This window comes from Muntiacus reevesi, chromosome 3, assembly GCF_963930625.1.
Source record: "Muntiacus reevesi chromosome 3, mMunRee1.1, whole genome shotgun sequence".
Taxonomy (NCBI): domain Eukaryota; kingdom Metazoa; phylum Chordata; class Mammalia; order Artiodactyla; family Cervidae; genus Muntiacus; species Muntiacus reevesi.
Genome location: NC_089251.1, coordinates 201,393,394 through 201,411,288, shown reverse-complemented (window position 1 = coordinate 201,411,288; position 17,895 = coordinate 201,393,394). Strand labels below are relative to the sequence as shown.

General features: G+C 40.7%; 1 protein-coding gene across 4 annotated transcripts in view; it reads left to right on the top strand.

The window, feature by feature from the left end:
- Positions 1-17,895, top strand: part of EPB41L5 (erythrocyte membrane protein band 4.1 like 5) — a 156,822-nt gene that overhangs the window by 123,579 nt on the left and 15,348 nt on the right. For all 4 annotated transcript variants that reach the window (XM_065931382.1, XM_065931380.1, XM_065931381.1 and 1 more), the window contains 2 exons: positions 5,672-5,800; positions 8,679-8,743. In XM_065931382.1, coding sequence (XP_065787454.1) covers positions 5,672-5,800; positions 8,679-8,743 — 194 coding nt within the window. The remainder of the gene's footprint in view (positions 1-5,671; positions 5,801-8,678; positions 8,744-17,895) is intronic.

Sequence of the window (17,895 nt, the reverse complement as noted above, 5' to 3'; positions counted from 1 at the left end):
CTATAGCTAATCAGTTGTAATCTCTTTATTTCAATAACACATTACAGATAATAGTTAAATGGCATGCATAGGTCAATGTTGTGTTTACTCAGTCTCCTATTAGACATTTTGCTAATTTTCACTGTCATAATCAGTGTTGTGACAAACAGTCTTAGAAATAAATATCCTGCATTATCTTTGATTATTTTCCTAGGAAGTAGAAGTGTTAGGTTTGGGAATTCCCTGGTGGTCCAATGGTTAGTTCTCAGCTCTTTCACTGCTGAGGGCTCATGTTCAATCCCTGATCCGGGAAGTAAGATCCTGCAAAAACCACTTGGCATGGCAGAAGTGTTAAGTCAGATTTCAAAAATAATTTTAAAGCCTTTGGTACATTTGCAAAATTGCCTTCCAGAAAGATGGTAACAATCACAAGTACTTTTGTGATGTGTGTGTTGAATTCTTGATTTTTAATGTAGGCAGGAAGAGAAATATCTGCCTAGGTCTGTGGCAGGCTGCTTTGAGATGCTATGACATGGAAATATAAATGTTGAGCATATAATACAAAGTCTACAATGTAATTCTCTCTGAAAAGAAAATGTCAGTGCATTTGAACTAGCCATTCGTGTTGTTCAGTTGCTCAGTCATATCCAACTCTGCGACCCCATGGACTGCAGCATGCCAGGTTTTCCTGTCCTTCACCATCTCCCAGAGGTTGCTCAAACTCATGTCCATTGAGTTGGTGATGCCATCCATCCATCTCGTCTTTTGTCCTCAGCGGGCTTCCCTGGTGGCTCAGATAGTAAAGAATCTGCCTAGAATGTGGGAGACCTGGGTTTGATATCTGGGATGGGAAGATCCCTTGGAGGAGGAAGGGAGGAATCCTCTTGGACAGAGGATCCTGCCAGTCTACAGTCCATAGGGTCACAAAGAGTCAGACACAACTGTGTGACTCAACTAGCTATGCTGTGCTATTTTTCCTGCCTTCATCAGTCAGTTCAGTTACTCAGTCATGTCCAGCTGTTTGTGACCCCATGGACTACAGCATGCCAGTCTTCCCTGTCCATCACCAAGTCCCAGAGCTTGCTCAAACTCCTGTGCATTGCGTAGGTGATGCCATCCAACCGTCTCATCCTCTGTCGTCCCTTTCTCTTCCTGCCTTCAGTCTTTCTCAGCATCAGGGTCTTTTCCAATGAGTCAGTTCTTCTCATCAGGTGATCAGCAGCTTCAGCATCAGTCCTTCCAATGAATATTCAGGAGTGATTTCCTTTAGGACTGACCGGTTGGATCTCCTTCCAGTCCAAGGGACTCTCAAGAGTCTTCTCCAACATCACAGTTCAAAAGCATCAATTCTTCAGCGCTCAACTTTCTTTATGGTCCAACTCTCATATCCATACATGACCACTGGAAAAACCATAGCTTTGAGTATACGGAACTTTGTCGGTAAAGTAATGTCTCTTTTTTAATATGCTATCTTTGTTGGTCATAGCTTTTCTTCCAGGGGACAAGCATCTTTTAGTTTTATGACTGCAGTCACCATCTGCAATGATTTTGGAGCATAAGAAAATAAAGTCTCTCACTGTTTCCATTGTTTCACCATCTATTTGCTGTGAAGTGATGGGACTTAATGCCGTGATCTTAGTTTTCTGAATGATGAGTTTTAAGCCAGCTTTTTCACTCTCCCCTTTCACTTGCATCAAGGAGCCCTTTAGTTCCTCTTCACTTTCTGCCATAAGGGTAGTATCATCTGCATATCTGAGGTTATTGATATTTCTCCCAGCAATCTTGATTCCAGCTTGTGAGTCACACAGCCCAGCATTTAGCAGGATGTTCTCTGCATCTAAGTTAAATAAGCAGGGTTACAATACACAGCCTTCTTGTACTTGTTTCCCAATTTGGATCCAGTCCTTGTTTCATGTCTAGTTCTAACTGTTGCTTCTTGACCTGCATACAAATTTCTCCGGAGGCAGGTTAAGTGGTCTTTTATTCCCATCTCTTTAAGCATTTTCCACTGTTTTTTTTGTGATCTACACAGTCAAAGGCTTTAGTATGGTCAGTGAAGCAGAATGTTTCATGTTCCAGATTTTTTTCTGGAATTCTCTTGCTATTTCTGTGATCCAATGGATGTTGGCAATTTGATCTCTGGTTCCTCTTCCTTTTCTAAATCCAGCTTGAAATCTCAAAGTTCTTGGTTCATGTACTGTTGAAGCTTAACTCGGAAAAATTTGAGCATTACTTTGCTAGCTTGTGAGATGAGTTCAGTTGTGCAATGGTTTGAACATTCTTTGACATTACCTTTCCTTGGGATTGGAATGAAACCTGACCTTTTCCAGTCCTGTGACCACTGCTGAGTTTTTCAAAATTTCTGGCATGTTGAGTGCAGCACTTTCACAGCATCATCTTTTAGGATTTGAAATAGATCAGCTGGAATTCCATCACCTCCACTAGCTTTGTTTTTATTGATGCTTCCTAAGGTCCACTTGACTTTGCACTCCAGGATGTCTGACTCTAGGTGAGTGATCACACCATTGTGGTTATCTGGGTCATTAAGATCTTTTTTGTATAGTTCTGTGTATTCTTGTCACCTCTTCTTAATATCTTTTGCTTCTGTTACGTCCATGGTGTTTCTTTCCTTTATTGAGCCCATCTTTGCATGAAATGTTCCCTTGGTAGTTCTAATATTCTTGAAGACATTTCTCCTCTTTCCCGTTGTATTGTTTTCCTGTATTTCTTTCCATTGATCACTGAGGAAGGCTTTCTTATCTTTCCTTGCTATTCTTTGCAATTCTACATTCAGATAGATATATCTTTCCTTTTCTCCTTTGCCTTTTGCTTCTCTTGTTTTCTCAGCTATTTTTAGGTCTCCTCAGACAACTATTTTGCCTTTTTACATTTCTTCTTCTTGGGGATGGTTTTGATCACCGCTTCCTGTACAATGTTATGAGCCTCCATCCATAATTCTTCAGGCACTCTGTCAGATCCAATCCCCTGAATCTATTTGTAACTTCCACTGTATCATCATAAAGGATTTGATTTAGGTTTAGTGGTTTTCCGTACTTTCTTCAATTTACGTCTGAATTTTGCAATAAGGAGTTCACGATCTGAGCCACAGTCAGCTCCCGGTCTTATTTTTTGCTGACTGTATAGAGCTTCTCCATCTATGGCTGCAAAGAATATAATCAGTCTACTTTCGGTGTTGACTATCTGGTGACATCCATTTGTAGAGTCGTCTTTTGTGATGTTGGAAGAGGGCATTTGCTATGACCAGTGCGTTCTCTTGGCAAAACTCTTAGCCATTGCCTTGCTTCATTTTGTACTCCACGGCCAAACTTGCCTGTTACTCCAGGAATCTCTTGACTTCCTACTTTTGCATTTCATTCCCCTGTGATGAAAAGGACATCTTTTTTTGGTGTTAGTTCTAGAAGATCTTCTAGGACTACTAGAACCTATCAACTTCAGCTTCTTTGGCATTAGTGGTTGGGGCATAGACTTGGATTACTGTGATACTGAATGGTTTGCCTTGGAAACGAATAGAGATCATTCTGTCATTTTTGAAATTGCACCCAAGTACTGCATTTCGGACTCTTATTGACTATAAGGGCTACTCCATTTCTTCTAAGGTATTCCTGCCCACAGTAGTAGATATAATGGTCATCTGAATTAAATTCACCCATTCCAGTCCATTTTAGTTCATTGATTGCTAAAATGTCAATGTTCACTCTTGCCATCTCATGTTTGACCACTTCCAATTAACTTTAATGTGTGGGCCTAACATTCCAGGCCCCTTATTGAGGTATAATTGACAAAATTTAAACACATTTAAAATGTGCAATTTGATAAATTGATAGAAGTATACATTGTGAAATGATTCCTACAGTCAGATTGATAGTTAACACAATCTCACCTTACTTTAGTTAGTTTCCTTTTTGTTTGTTTTTTGGTGAGAATGCTTGAGATCTGCTCTCAGCACATTTCAAGCATAAAAAACAGTGTAATTAACTTTAGTCATCATCCTGTACATTGGGTCCTCAGGATCTGATAACTTTTACCAACCTCCCCCTATTTCTCCACCCCTAGTCTCTGGCAACCATTCTACTCTCTGAGCTGGATTTTTTTTTAAGAATCCACATTTAAGTAATACCATGATGTATTTGTTACTCTCTATCTGACTTAATTCACTTAGCATAATTCCTTCCAGCTTCGTCTGTGTTGTTGGAAATGGCAGGATTTCCTTCTTTCTAAAGGTGGAACAATATTTCATTGTGTATGTATATTTATGTGTGTGTGTCTGTGCATTTGACATCTTCTGTGTCCTTTCATCTTGATGGACATTTAGGTTATCCCCATGTCTTGGCTGCTGTGCATAATGCCGCAGTGAATGTGGGGGGTGCAGACGCCTATTTGGGATCATGAATTTATGTCCTTTGGATGTGTACCCAGAAGCGGCATTGCCTGCTCATATGATGTGAACTAGTCATGACTGAAAAAGGGTATAGGGTCTTCTCTCAATTACTAGGAACCATTCTGTAGACTTGGAGGATACAATCTAGTACAAACTAGTGATTCTCAAACTTTTATATATATCAGAGTCACATGGGAAAGCTTGTTAAACATTCAGATTATGGGATCCCACCCAGAGACAGGTATGTGGAGACCACACTAAGAAAAACCATATTAGAATAAGCACATAGTTAAATTTTTTCAAATCTGAACAAACGGTGCAATATGTAATCCTGTACATTGGCAGATGGCCTGTTTTACAGAACAAAAGCTATATCTGAGGCTAAGAAAATGTTTAGAGTGAGTTTTATTTAGACCAGTATTAAATGGTAACCATAGTAAGGACAGGGCTTCTCAGGTGTCACTAGTGGTGAAGAACCTCCCTGCCAGTGCAGGAGATGCAGGAGACACAGGTTCAGTCCCTGGGTCGGGAAGATCCCCTTCAGAAGGAAATGACAGCCCACTCCAGTATTCTTACCTGGGAAATGCCATGGACAGAGGAGCCTGGCGGGCTCTGGTCCACAGGATCGCAAGGAGTTGGACATGACCAAAGCGACTTAGCACAGCACACAGTAAGGATGATGGTGATGGTGATTGTTGTTATTGATTGTCATTTATTTTAAATTAGGTAAAATACCAGCTGTAGTGTAGACAATTAAAATTATTAATTTTTCTCCCATTTCTTTTCTTAATAGTTAATGTATGTTGTTTAATTATGATCTTCATTCAATGAACTTGTGCTTTATTTTATCATTTTAGTAAGTTTTTACCTGAGAGTGGCCTCTTTGTGGCCAAATAACTTAAGTCTCAAGCACAGGCATCTACCCAGTAACAGCTCTAGGGATCAGTTAGTTTAGGGCCCAACCTATAATCCATTGAAATTAATTATAGCAGATGGCACACATTCTTCATGTGTGGTTTAATTCAGACGTTTTTCCAGGGTAGTATCGTTAGTTATTCAGTTGGCTTAAAGACAGGAAATTGGGCTCGATGATTTTCAGGGGTCCCTACCTTATTTGTGATTACTGATCTTAGTTTAAAACCTCAAGTTAAGAGCTGACTCCTCCTGGAATAAGATGGCTACCTGAAACACATGACTCCCTAGTTGTCTGGATAGGAACTTGCATCTGTCCTTTTCTGTTTCCATTTAGTTGAATCCTCTCAGAGTTGCTCACAGTGTGTTTTTAATGTCCAGGAGGAAGTGGTAAAGTTAACTGAGAAATGTCTGAATAATGCCATCGACAGCCCAGCGCTGAATACCAGGAGAGTTCCTCCTGACTTGAAGAGTAATATTTTGAAGGCTCAAGTAGAAGCAGTGCAGAAGGTAAGCTGCCTTCACTAGGGTCCCACTGAGGTGGAAGGATACCCTATGGAACAAGAACACACACAGATGGTGGACATGAGCGAGCAGGCTGGTGATGAGACAGAGGGTAAAACCAGGAAATACGCTCAAGGTGGCAAATGCCTTTCCAGCTCTAAATTCTAGTCAGAGTAGATTAGGACGGGGCAGTCATGAAGTAAAAAGAATAAAGTTTTTTAAAAGTCAAATTCCTGTAGAAGTGAGTCCCTAATCTTTTGTCACTTTTACAGTTGGAAACCCTAGAGTGATTTTGGGTCTTTATCAATTCACTTTTCCTCCCATCCATCTATCCGAGTTCAGCAAAATTATTAGCTGAATAGCTGATTCAGTAAAGTTATCAGTCATGTTATTAGCAACTGAGTGATGGTTGCAAGACAAAGCGTTGGTTGTGACATCTTGTGAAGGACGCAGTGTGACCAGCCCCCAAGAAGTTAATGGCATCCATGCTCTCAAAATCGGCTTTTCCTTGGCACTCCCACCTGTCAGATTTACCCTCTGTGCTGAAATAGGTCAGAAGCCTGTCTTACTGCATCCTGTTGTCAGCAAGGATTTCCCAGTACCTTGTTGTGAGAAGAGGCTCTTTACCCATCCTGTCCCAGGCTCAGGCCTTGAAGAGAACTGGAAGAACTTGAGGGATGTTGTTTGTGTGCTTTCTGTACCTTCTCACCCAGATGGAAACATAAAACATAATGTTTACATGTAAAAATAATTATGAAATATGTTAGTACAGGCTCTGGAATTAGACAGCTGGAGTTTGAATCCTGTTTCTTATCTGCCACCTACTAGCTTTGTGACTTGGCAACTTAGTTTATTTCTCTGAGCCTCAGTTAAATTATGTTTAAATGGGGGTAATGGTAATACCTACCCTCAGGTGGATTGTAAGGATGAAATAAAATAATAAATATGAAGGCCATGGGGTGACTCCTGGCAGGCACATAGTGAGTGTTTAGCAAATGTTGATCCCGATGCTGACACTGCCTCTTGTAGCAGCAGAGGTGGTGGCAGCTGTCATCACCTGACATTTCAGTTGTATTTCTGAATCTATCTTGACTCAAACAAGAGAGAGAAATAACTTCAATAGCTCTAAATGAAAGAGATTTTGTTTTGTAGTTTAAAATCATCCTACAAGGAAAAACTCAGGACCAGATGTCTTCACTGTTAAGATTACTGAACATTTAAGGAAGAAATAATAACAGTTCTGCATAAGCTCTTGCAGGAAATAGAAGAGCAGGAAGCATGTCCCAGCTCACTTCCAAGGCTGGTTTTACCCCGATACCAAAGCCAGAGAGTGATTGTACAGAAAAAGCTGCTACAGATTGAAAGTCCTAAACAAAATAGAAGCAGGTCGTACTCAACAGTTTATAAACAGGGTAGTAACCGTGGCCCAGAGTTTATCTTGGGGGAAAAGGTGGTTTATCATTCAAAAACCAGTATAGTTCAACATATTAAAGATTAAGGAAAACGTCTCCACTTAGATGGAAAGGACATTGCCCAGGATCTAAGACCCGACATGACGAGTGTTCACAGCAGAATGGGGAGAGAGTGGGGCCTCAGCTCGAGCAGGGCTGTCTGTGCAGATAATCTGCAGCCAAGCCCGTACCTCATAGCTAGAGTTAACCGACCATCCCCGTGTGGGCAGTAATGCGCTGCCTGCAATGCACACGGCTGTTAAGAACATAAAATATGGCAGGTAATTTAGAAAGGAGTTTGGTAATATATTAAACACACACTTCTCGTGTGACCCAGCAGTCCCACTCCTAGGTATTTATCCAAGAGAACTGAAAACATAGGTTCATACAGATATTGGTACATGAATGCTTCTGGCAGCTTTGCTTTTAATAGGTAAAAACTAGAAGTGATCCAAATGTCCGTCAGCAAGGAAACAGATAAACAAATCAGGCTATATCTGTAAAGTGTAAAGCTACTCATCACATAAAAAGGAATATGTTGATGCATGCAACACCATGGGTGAACCTCAAAAACATCATGCCTCTCTGAAGAGGGAAGCACAGAAGACAGGTGTTATAAATCCTTTTATATGCAACTATAGTGCTGCAGCTCCTGAAGCCCACGTACCTAGGAGCCTGTGCTCCACAAGGGAAGCCACCACAACGAGAAGCCCATGTGCTGCAACGAAGAGTAGCCCACGGTCACTGCAGCTGGAGAGAGCCTGCGCGCAGCATCAGAAACCTGCAGGCCAAAAAGAAGTCCAGATCACGGCTGGCTGCATGTGCGGGTTTTTGATGGGATTGCATTGGAAACCTCAAGGGAACGTTTGGGGGCAGTGGACATGTTATGTCTGTTGACTGTAGTGTTGATTAGGTACCCCTGTATATTTTTCAGAACTCATCATCATACATTTAAAACGTGGCATTTTGCTGTATGTAAATGATATCTCAATAAAATTAAGGGAAAAACTGACTTCTTCAGAAAGATGTTTTAGAATTCTCTTCTGAAATATTCAAGGAAAAACAAAAAGCCAAATACACAGCTTAACATCTATTTCTTCTTTTGATAAATTTGAAAAATTCTGGCATTGAATCTTTTTGGATTCTGTGTATATTGACCAACATACGGTGGTGTCTTAAATCATGGAGAGCTGTCTAGTAAAGCGTATGGATTTGCATACCTATGTATTGAAATGGGCACTTGGTGTGTGAGTTCAGGTGTGAATAGGACCGCACTGGGTGCAGTTAACTTATATTGCATGGATGAACTGTGATTGCCTCTTTCTAGAACAGAAGGAAACTGGTGTTTCAGTTTTTACTGCAAAGGAATATAAATTTCTTCTTACTTTAGTATCATCAATAGAGATTTAATTTTTGTGATTTCCTTTTCTTAGGTTGCAAGAGAAGATCGCTTATTAAGTCACAAAAATGCCAGTGTTGAGGATACTCCCACAGACAGGTACAGTGCTGGGGGGATGGGAGTAAACTGATGCTCTTTTCCTCTCACCTTTCTTTGGGGGTGCTTTTTTTCCCCTTTTTTCAAGTCTGTGACCACATGGTTTTGGAATATCTATTTGAAAGATAGTTTGACTCACTCTTCTGTCCATTCATACATAGCTTCCTAAGCCCTGCTTTTAGATCCTTTGAAGCTGCTCCTGATGAGTCTTTCTCAGTCTCGTCCTTCTTCAGCTGATTGAAACCTGTGACGATGCTGTCAGTGTTGTGAGCTGCCTGCTGAGGAGCACGTGCAGCGCCTCTCCGGGGTGGCAGCTGTCTTGGTGCCACGCTGTCAGCACAGTGGATTGTTTCTACAAACTTTGTTTCTACAGGCTCTCACGTGACGCACGCAGGTGTCTTCACGGTTCCCTCTGAGTTCTTTCTGCATCTTTTCTCGTTGACTGTTAGACCATTTATTTATCTTACTAGATTTCTGCCCCCTGCTCTATGCCGGTTTGTTTCGTTCATCTGTGTGTGTCCAGTGTTCTGTGCTTACTTGGTGCTAAACGTTGTTGAGTGAATATTCTGATTAATGCTCTTCAGTTCCAGGTGCTGTCATCAACATAACACTTAAGTGCATGCTTTGTATAGAGGACTTTACAGTTAGTACTCAGCAAACGTACTCGTTGGTGATCAGGGTACAACTGGAATTCCGGCTTAACCTTTTAATTAATTCTAATAAATCAAGTTTCCCACATCCCTTAAAAATTACTGCTTTATTTTGCTGCATCAGGTCCTAGTTGCAGCATGAGGGATCTCTGTCTCGTTAGGCGGGATCTTTCAGTGCAGCACATGGACTCACTAGTTGCGGTCCGTGGGCTTCAGTCGTTGCAGCACATGGGTTCCGTTGCCCTGTGGCATGTGGGGTCTTAGTTCCCTAACCGGTGATCAAACCTGAGTCTCCTTGCTTGCAAGGTGGACTCTTTACCACTGGACCACCAGGGAAGTCCCTTGCCCACAACATTTTTAATACTGTTATATTGAAGCCTTTTAGAATAACCTCCTCATAAACTTTTTTTGTGAAGAGGGAAATAATGAAGATGTAACTACCCAGTTGTTTATCAGAAATTTCACTGAAGCTGGAAAGATGTTAGAATATCCAACTTCCACATTTATTTCTCTTCATGGCTGTTGGTGTTCTGATCATCTATTTTCCTTCCAGCATTTGAGATGGATCCTTTAAAGCAGAAATCCCCAACCTTTTTGGCTCCAGGGACCAATTCCATGGAAGACAGTTTTTCATGGACCAGGAGTAGCGGGGATGGTTTCGGGATGATTCAAGCACATTACATTTATTGTTCACTTTATTTCTGTTATTATTACATCAGTTTTGTCTCAGATCATCAGGCATTAGATCCCAGAGGTTGGGGACCCCTGCTTTAAATAATGCTCATGGCTTTCTGACCCTGCACCACTGCGTTGGTTGCGGCAGTAAGCCCTGACTCGAATCAGCAATAAACTTCCCTTTTTTGCAAAAAATAAATAAATAAATAAATAATACTCATGTTCTTATATACTTTTATATAAACTTGGGTCTGTTTCTGGGTCTTTTCCTTTCCAGTTACTCTGATTTTTCTTCCCCTTGCCATACTAGACTTTTAAAAAATTGCTGTACCCCCTTTCTAAAAGGGAATATTTCAGGCATAAGAAAGCTGTAGAGATTGCATAATACGTATCTGTGCACCAGATGTCAAGCTTTGTCACATTATCCTATTTTGCTGTAGTAGATTTAGATCATTTTTCTTCTATCCTTTTTATAAAGTTGTAGTTCCCGTGCATTTACACTTTATAGGTGTGCGATTTAGTGCTTTTTAGTACTTTGGCAGAGTTGTGCAGCCCTTACCCCTATTAATTCCATAATACTGTCATCACACCTGAAAGAAGCATTCTCCCCGTATGAGTCTCTCCCCGTCCTCGTCGAGTACCTGGCAGCCATCCATCTGCTTTCTGCCTGTACTGGATTTTCCTACTTTGGATGGTTCATATAACTGGAATTGTACAAATATGTGTCTGACTTTTTTCATTTAGCATAATGTTTTCAAGGTGTACCCATGTAGTATGTTTTGGTACTTCATAGCTGAATAATAGTCCATTGTGTAGATATGCCATATTTTGTTTATCCATGTGTCGATGGATATTTCCGTTGTTTGTTGTTTAGTCACTGAGTCCAGCTCTTTTTGCAACCCATGGACTGTACCTTGCCGGCCTCTGTGCATGGGATTTCCCAGGCAAGAATACTGGAGTGGGTTGCTGTTTCCTTCTCCAGGGGATCTTCCCGACCAGGGGTGGAACCTGCCTTGCCTGCACTGGCAGGTGAATTCCGTACCACTGAGCCACCTGGGAAGCCCTTGTTATTTCTGCTTTGTGGCTATTTTGAATAAGGTCATTCGTGAACGTTTACATACAAAAAATTTGTAGACTTGCTTTCAGTTCTCTTTAATGTGTACCCGGGAGGGTTGTTGCTCAGTCATGTGGTAAGTATTTTTAGCTTACTGAGGACCTGCCCAGCTACCTTCCAAGGCAGCTGTGGCATTTTCCAGTCCCGCCTGCAATGTATGATCATTTCTGTTTCTCCATATCCTTGCCAATGTTTATTATTCTCCATTTTAAAAATTATACCCCTCCCAGTGAGTATGAACCACAAAACTCTATGTGGTCCTAATTTTCATTTACCTTAAGCGTAATGATGTTATTGTATGGCAGAAACCAACCCAAAATCGTAAAGCAACTATCCTCCAATTAAAAAAATAATAATGATATTGAACATCTTTTCTGCTTTGGAGAAATTTCTGTTCAGATCATTTGTTTTTGTAGTAACAGCTTTATTAAGATACAGTTCAAATACTATGCAATGCAGTTCACCCATTTACAGTGTACAATTCAGTGGTTTTTGTTTTGATATATCTGAATTTTAAAAAATTATCCATGATTTCTTCATATTCTTTTTTAAAAATTTATTTTTTTATTGAAGGATAATTGCTTTATAATACGCTTTGGTTTCTGCCATACATGGACATAAATCAGCCATAGATACACACACGTCCCTCCCTCCCACCTTCCCCACCCCTCTAGGTTCTTACAGAGCCCTGGTTTGAGTTCCCTGAGTCAGACAGCAAATTTCCACTGGCTGTCTGTTTTATGTGATGGTGTATGTGGTTCCGTGGGGCTGTCTCTATCTGTCTCACCAGCTACTTCCCCCTTGCCACCCGTGTCCATAGTCTGTTATCAACGTCTGCACCTCCATTGCTGCCCTGCCAGTAGGTTCCTCAGTACTGTCTTTCTAGATTCCATGTATGTGCATTAATATACAATATTTGTTTTTCTCTTTCTGACTTACTTCACTCTGTGTAATAGGCTCTAGGTTCATCCACCTGATTAGAGTGAACTCAAATGTGTTCCTTTTTATGGCTGAGTACTCTTCCATTGTATCTACGTACCAGAACTGCTTTATCCATTCATCTATTGATGGACATCTGGATTGCTTCCGTGTCCTGGCTATTATAAGTAGTGCTGCAGTGAACACTGGGGGTACACGTGTCTTCAATTTTGGTTTCCTCAGGTATATGCCTAGAAGGGGTATTTCTGGGTCATGTGGTAGTTTTATTCCTAGTTTTTTAAGGCATCTCCACACCGGCTTCTGTAGTGGCTGTATTGTTTACATTTCCACCAACATTGGAAGATTGATGTATTTATTTACTTTTGGCTGTGCTGGGGATCTCCATTGCTGCGCACGGGCTCTCTACTTTCAGTGAGTGGGGTTACTCTGGTTGTGGTGCACAGACCTCTCACTGCAGCGGCTTTTTTTTGCTGTAGAGCACGGGCTCAGGAGTCGTTGCACAAGGGTTCAGGAGTTGTTGCACACGGACCCAGGAGTTGTTGCACACGGGCTCAGCAGTCGCCGCACATGGGCCCAGGAGTCACTGTACACGGGCTCAGCAGTCGCCGCACACGGGCTCAGCAGTTGTGACTCGGGCTCTGGACACAGGCTCAGTGGTTGTGGCACATGGTCTTTGTGGCTCTGTGGCGTGTGGGATCTTCCTGGATCAGGGATCAAACTGGTGTTCCCTACATTTCGAGGCAGATTCCTAACCACTGGGCCGCCAGAGAAGCCCATGGTTTCTTCATTTTAACTGCCACAGTATATTCATTCTTTTATTAAAGGACAAACACTTGTTACAGATTAGCATTGTACGTGTTCTTCCGTATACACATACGTTGTAAGGGTTTCTTCATCTGCTTTCTGTATTTTGTAGCAGTGTAAACTACCTAGAACTAATCTCTCTTTTTTGAAAAAATTTTTTGGTTTGGCCTCAGGATTCTTATTCATTGATTTACAATACTATATTTGTTTTAGGTGTACAATGTAATGATTAAATATTTCTATGGATTATATTCTATTTTTACATTTATTATAAATTATTGGTTATATTAATATTCTTGTAACTTATGTATTTTATACGTAGTTCAGTTGCTCAGTCTTGTCTGGCTCTGTGACCCTGTGGACGGCAGCACACCAGGCCTCCCTGTCCATCACCAACTCCCAGAGTTTACCCAAACCCATATCCATTGAATCGGTGATGCCATCCCATCATCTCATCCTCTGTCGTCCCCTTCTCTTCCTGCTCTCAGTCTTTCCCAGCATCAGGAGCTTTTCCAATGAGTCAGCTCTTCACATGAGGTGGCCAAAGTATTGGAGTTTCAGCTTCAACATCAGTCCTTCCAATGAACACCCAGAACTGATCTCCTTTAGGATGGACTGGTTGGATCTCCTTGCAGTCCAAGGGACTCTCAAGAGTCTTCTCCAACACCACAGTTCAAAAGCATCAATTCTTCTGTGCTCAGCTTTCTTGATAGTCCAACTCTCACATCCATACATGACTGCTGGAAAAACCATAGCCTTGACTAGACGGACCTTTGTTGGCAAAGTAATGTCTCTGCTTTTTAATATGCTGTCTACGTTGGTCATAACTTTCCTTCCAAGGAGTAAAGCATCTTTTATACATAGTAGTTTCTGCTTATTGATTTCCTACCACTACCCACTCCCTCCTCACTTACCTTATCTCACTGGTAACCCCTAGTTCTTTATATCTGCAAATTTGTTCCTGACTACTTCACTTGTATATTCATTTGTTTGTTTATTTTTTAGATTTCACATGTAAGTGACAAAATATAGTATTTGTCTTTCTCTGTCTGACTTATTTCACTAAACATAATATCCTCTAGCTGCATCCATGTTGTTGGAATTTTTCATTCTTTTTATGGCTGAGTAATATTCCATTACATATATATACACCACATTTTCTTTATCCATTCATCTTGGTGAACACTTAGGTTACTTCTATATCTTAGTTATTGTAAATAACCCTACTATAAACACTGGGGGGGGGGGCACGTATCTTGTTAAATTAGTGTTTTTTTCTTCAGATATACACTCAGAATTGCTGGATCATACAGTAGTTCCATTTTGGTTTTTTTGAGGAGCTGCCATACTGTTTGCCATAGTGGCTGCACCAGCTTCCATTCCCACCAACAGGGAATTCTCACCAAAGGGAATTCCCACATCCTTGCCAGCATTTGTTATTTATGTTCTTTTTGATGGCAGCCATGCTGACAGGTGTGAGGTGATGTCTCACTGGGGGTTTGGTTTGCATTTCCCTGATGATCAGTGATATTGAGTATCTTTTCATGTGCCTGTTTTCTATCTGTATATATCTTCTTTGGAAAAATGTCTGTCACATCTTTTGCCCACTTCCCCCCACCACCCCTTTGCCGACTTTTTATTGGTTTGTTTATTTTTATTAAATATTGAGACGTTTGAGCCATTTATGTATTTCGAGTATTAACCCCATATTGGTCATATCATTTGTAGATTTTTTTTTCTTTCTGTTATCTTTGTTTTGTCAGTGGTTTCCTTTGCACCACAAAAGCTTTTAAGTTTAATTAGATCTAATTGTTTATATTTTTGCTTTTGTTTCCTTTGCTTTGAGACAGATCCAAAAAAAATATTGTTATATTTTATGTCAAAGACCATTCTGCCTGTGTTTTCCAGGAGTTTTATGGTTTCTGGTCTTACTTTATTTTTTAATCTATTTTGAGTTTATTTTTGTGTATGGTATGAGATGTTCTAATTTCATTTTTACATGCAGCTGTCCAGGTTTCCAGCTGTTGTTATTGAAAAGACTGTCTCTTCCCTACTGTATGTTCTTGCTTCCTTTATTTTGGCTTAATTGACCAAAAGTGCGTGGCTTTATTTCTGGGCTCTCTATCCTGTTCCATTGATCTATGTGTCTGTTTTTATGCCAGTACTATACCATTTTGATTATTGTAGCTTTATGGTATAGCTTGAAGTCGGGAGTGTGATTCCTCTAGCTGTATTCTTTTTTTCTCAGGGTTACTTTGGCGATTTGGGGTCCTTCATATAAATTTCCATATAAATTTTATGCCCCAACCACTAATGCCAAAGAAGCTGAAGTTGAACAGTTCTGTGAAGACCTACAAGAGCTTCTAGAACTAACACCAAAAAAAAGATGTCCTTTTCATCTTAGGGGAGTGGAATGCAAAAGTAGGAAGTCAAGAGATTCTTGGAGTAACAGACAAGTTTGGCCGTGCGTTACAAAATGAAGCAGGGCAGAGGCAAGCGTTTTGCAAAGTGAACACACTGGTCACAGCAAACACCCCCTTCCAACATCACAGGAGGTGCCTGTACACATGGGCATCACCAGATGGTCAGCACTGAAATCAGACTGATTATATTCTTTGCAGCTAAAGATGGAGAAGCTCTATACAGTCAGCAAAAAACAAGACTGGGAGCTGACTGTGGCTCAGATCGTGAACTCCTTATTGCAAAATTCAGACGTAAATTGAAGAAAGTAGGGAAAACCACTAGACCACATTCAGGTATGACCTAAATCAAATTCCTTATGATGATACCATGGAAGAGACAGATAGATTAAAGGGATTAGATCTGACGGACAGAGTGCCTGAAGAATATGGACGGAGGTTCGTAACATTGTACAGGAGGCAGTGATCAAAATTATCCCCAAGAAGAAGAAATGCAAAAAGGTAAAATGGTTGTGTGATGAGGCCTTACAAATAGCTGAGAAAACAAGAGAAGCAAAAGGCAAAGGAGAAAAGGAAAGATAAACCCATCTGAATGCAGAGTTCCAAAGAATAGCAAGGGGAGATAAGAAAGCCTTCATCAGTGATCAATGCAAAGAAGTAGAGGAAAACAATAGAATGGAAAGGAGTAGAGATCTCTTCAAGAAAATTATAGATACCAAGGGAGCATCTTATGCAAAGATGGGCACAATAAAGGACATATTACAATAATGGGTATGGGCATAACAGAAGCAGAAGATATTAAGAAGAGGTTTTAAGAATATACGGAAGAACTATACAAAAAAGATCTTAATGACCCAGATAAACACAATGGTATGATCACTCACCTAGAGCCAAACATCCTGGAGTGCAAAGTCAAGTGGCCCTTAGGAAGTATCAATAAAAACAAAGCTAGTGGAGGTGATGGAATTCCAGCTGATCTATTTCAAATCCTAAAAGATAATGCTGTGAAAGTGCTGCACTCAATATGCCAGCAGATTTGGAAAACTCAGCAGTGGCCACGGGACTGGAAGAGGTCAGGTTTCATTCCAATCCCAAAGGTAATGCCAAAGAATGTTCAAACTACCACACAATTGCACTAATTTCACACACTAGCAAAGTAATGCCCAAAATTCTCCAAGCTAGGCTTTAACAGTCCTGAACCAAGAATTTACAGATGTTCAAGCTGAATTTAGAAAAGGCAGAGGAACCAGATCCAATGCCAATATCCAATGGATCGTATAAAAAGCAAAAGAATTCCAGAAAAACATCTGCTTTGTTGACTGTGCTAAAGCCTTTGACTGTGTGGATCACAACAAACTGTGGAAAATTCTTAAAGCGATAGGAATACCAGACCACCTTACCTACCTTCTGAGAAACCTGTATGCAGGTCAGGAAGCAACAGAACCAGATATGAAACAGACTGATTTCAGATTGGGAAGGGAGTACATGAAGGCTGTTTATTGTCACCCTGCTTATTTAACTTATATGCAGAGTACATCATGCCGAATGCCAGGCTGAATGAAGCAGAAACTGGAATCAAGATTCCTAGGAGAAATTCCAATAACCTCAGATATGGAGATGACACCACCTTTTTTAATGGCAGAAAATGAAAAGGAACTAAAAGAGCGTCTTGATGAAAGTGAAAGAGGAGAGTGAGAAAGCTCGCTTAAAACTCTACTTTCAAAAAGCTAAGATCACATGAAGTCCCATCACTTCATGGCAAGTATATGGGGAAACAGTGGAAACAGTGAGAGGCTTTATTTTCTTGGGCTCCAAAATCACTGCAGATGGTGACTGCAGCCATGAAATTAAAAGACGCTTGCTCCTTGGAAGAAAAGCTATGACCAACGTAGATAGCATATTAAGAAGCAGAGATATTACTTTACTGACAAAGTTCTGTATACTCAAAGCTATGGTTTTTCCAGTGGTCATGTGTGGATGAGAGTTTGACCATCAAGAAAGCTGGGCGCTGAAGAATTGATGCTTTTGAACTGTGGTGTTGGAGAAGACTCTCGAGGGTCCATTGGACTGGAAGGAGGTCCAACCAGTCAATCCTAAAGGAGATCAGTCCTGAATATTCACTGGAAAGACTGATGCTGAAGCTGAATCTCCAATACTTTGGTCACTTGATGAGAAGAACTGACTCATTGGAAAAGACCCTGATGCTGAGAAAGATTGAAGGCAGGAGGAGAAGGGGATGACAGAGGACGAGATGATTGGATGGCTTCACTGACTTGATGGACCTTAGTTTGCGCAAACTCAGGGAGATGGTGAAGGACAGGGAAGACTGGCGTGCTGCTGTCCATGGGATCGCAGAGTCAGATACGACTGAGCAACTAAACAACAACAACTTTTCCATCTAAATTTTAGGATTACTTGTCCTAGTTCTGTGAAAAGGCCTGATAGGCATTTTGAAAGGGATTGCATTAAATCTGTAGATAGCTTTGGATAGTGTGGACATTTGGCAATATTAATTCTTCTAACACATGAACATGGGATATCTTTCCATTTCTT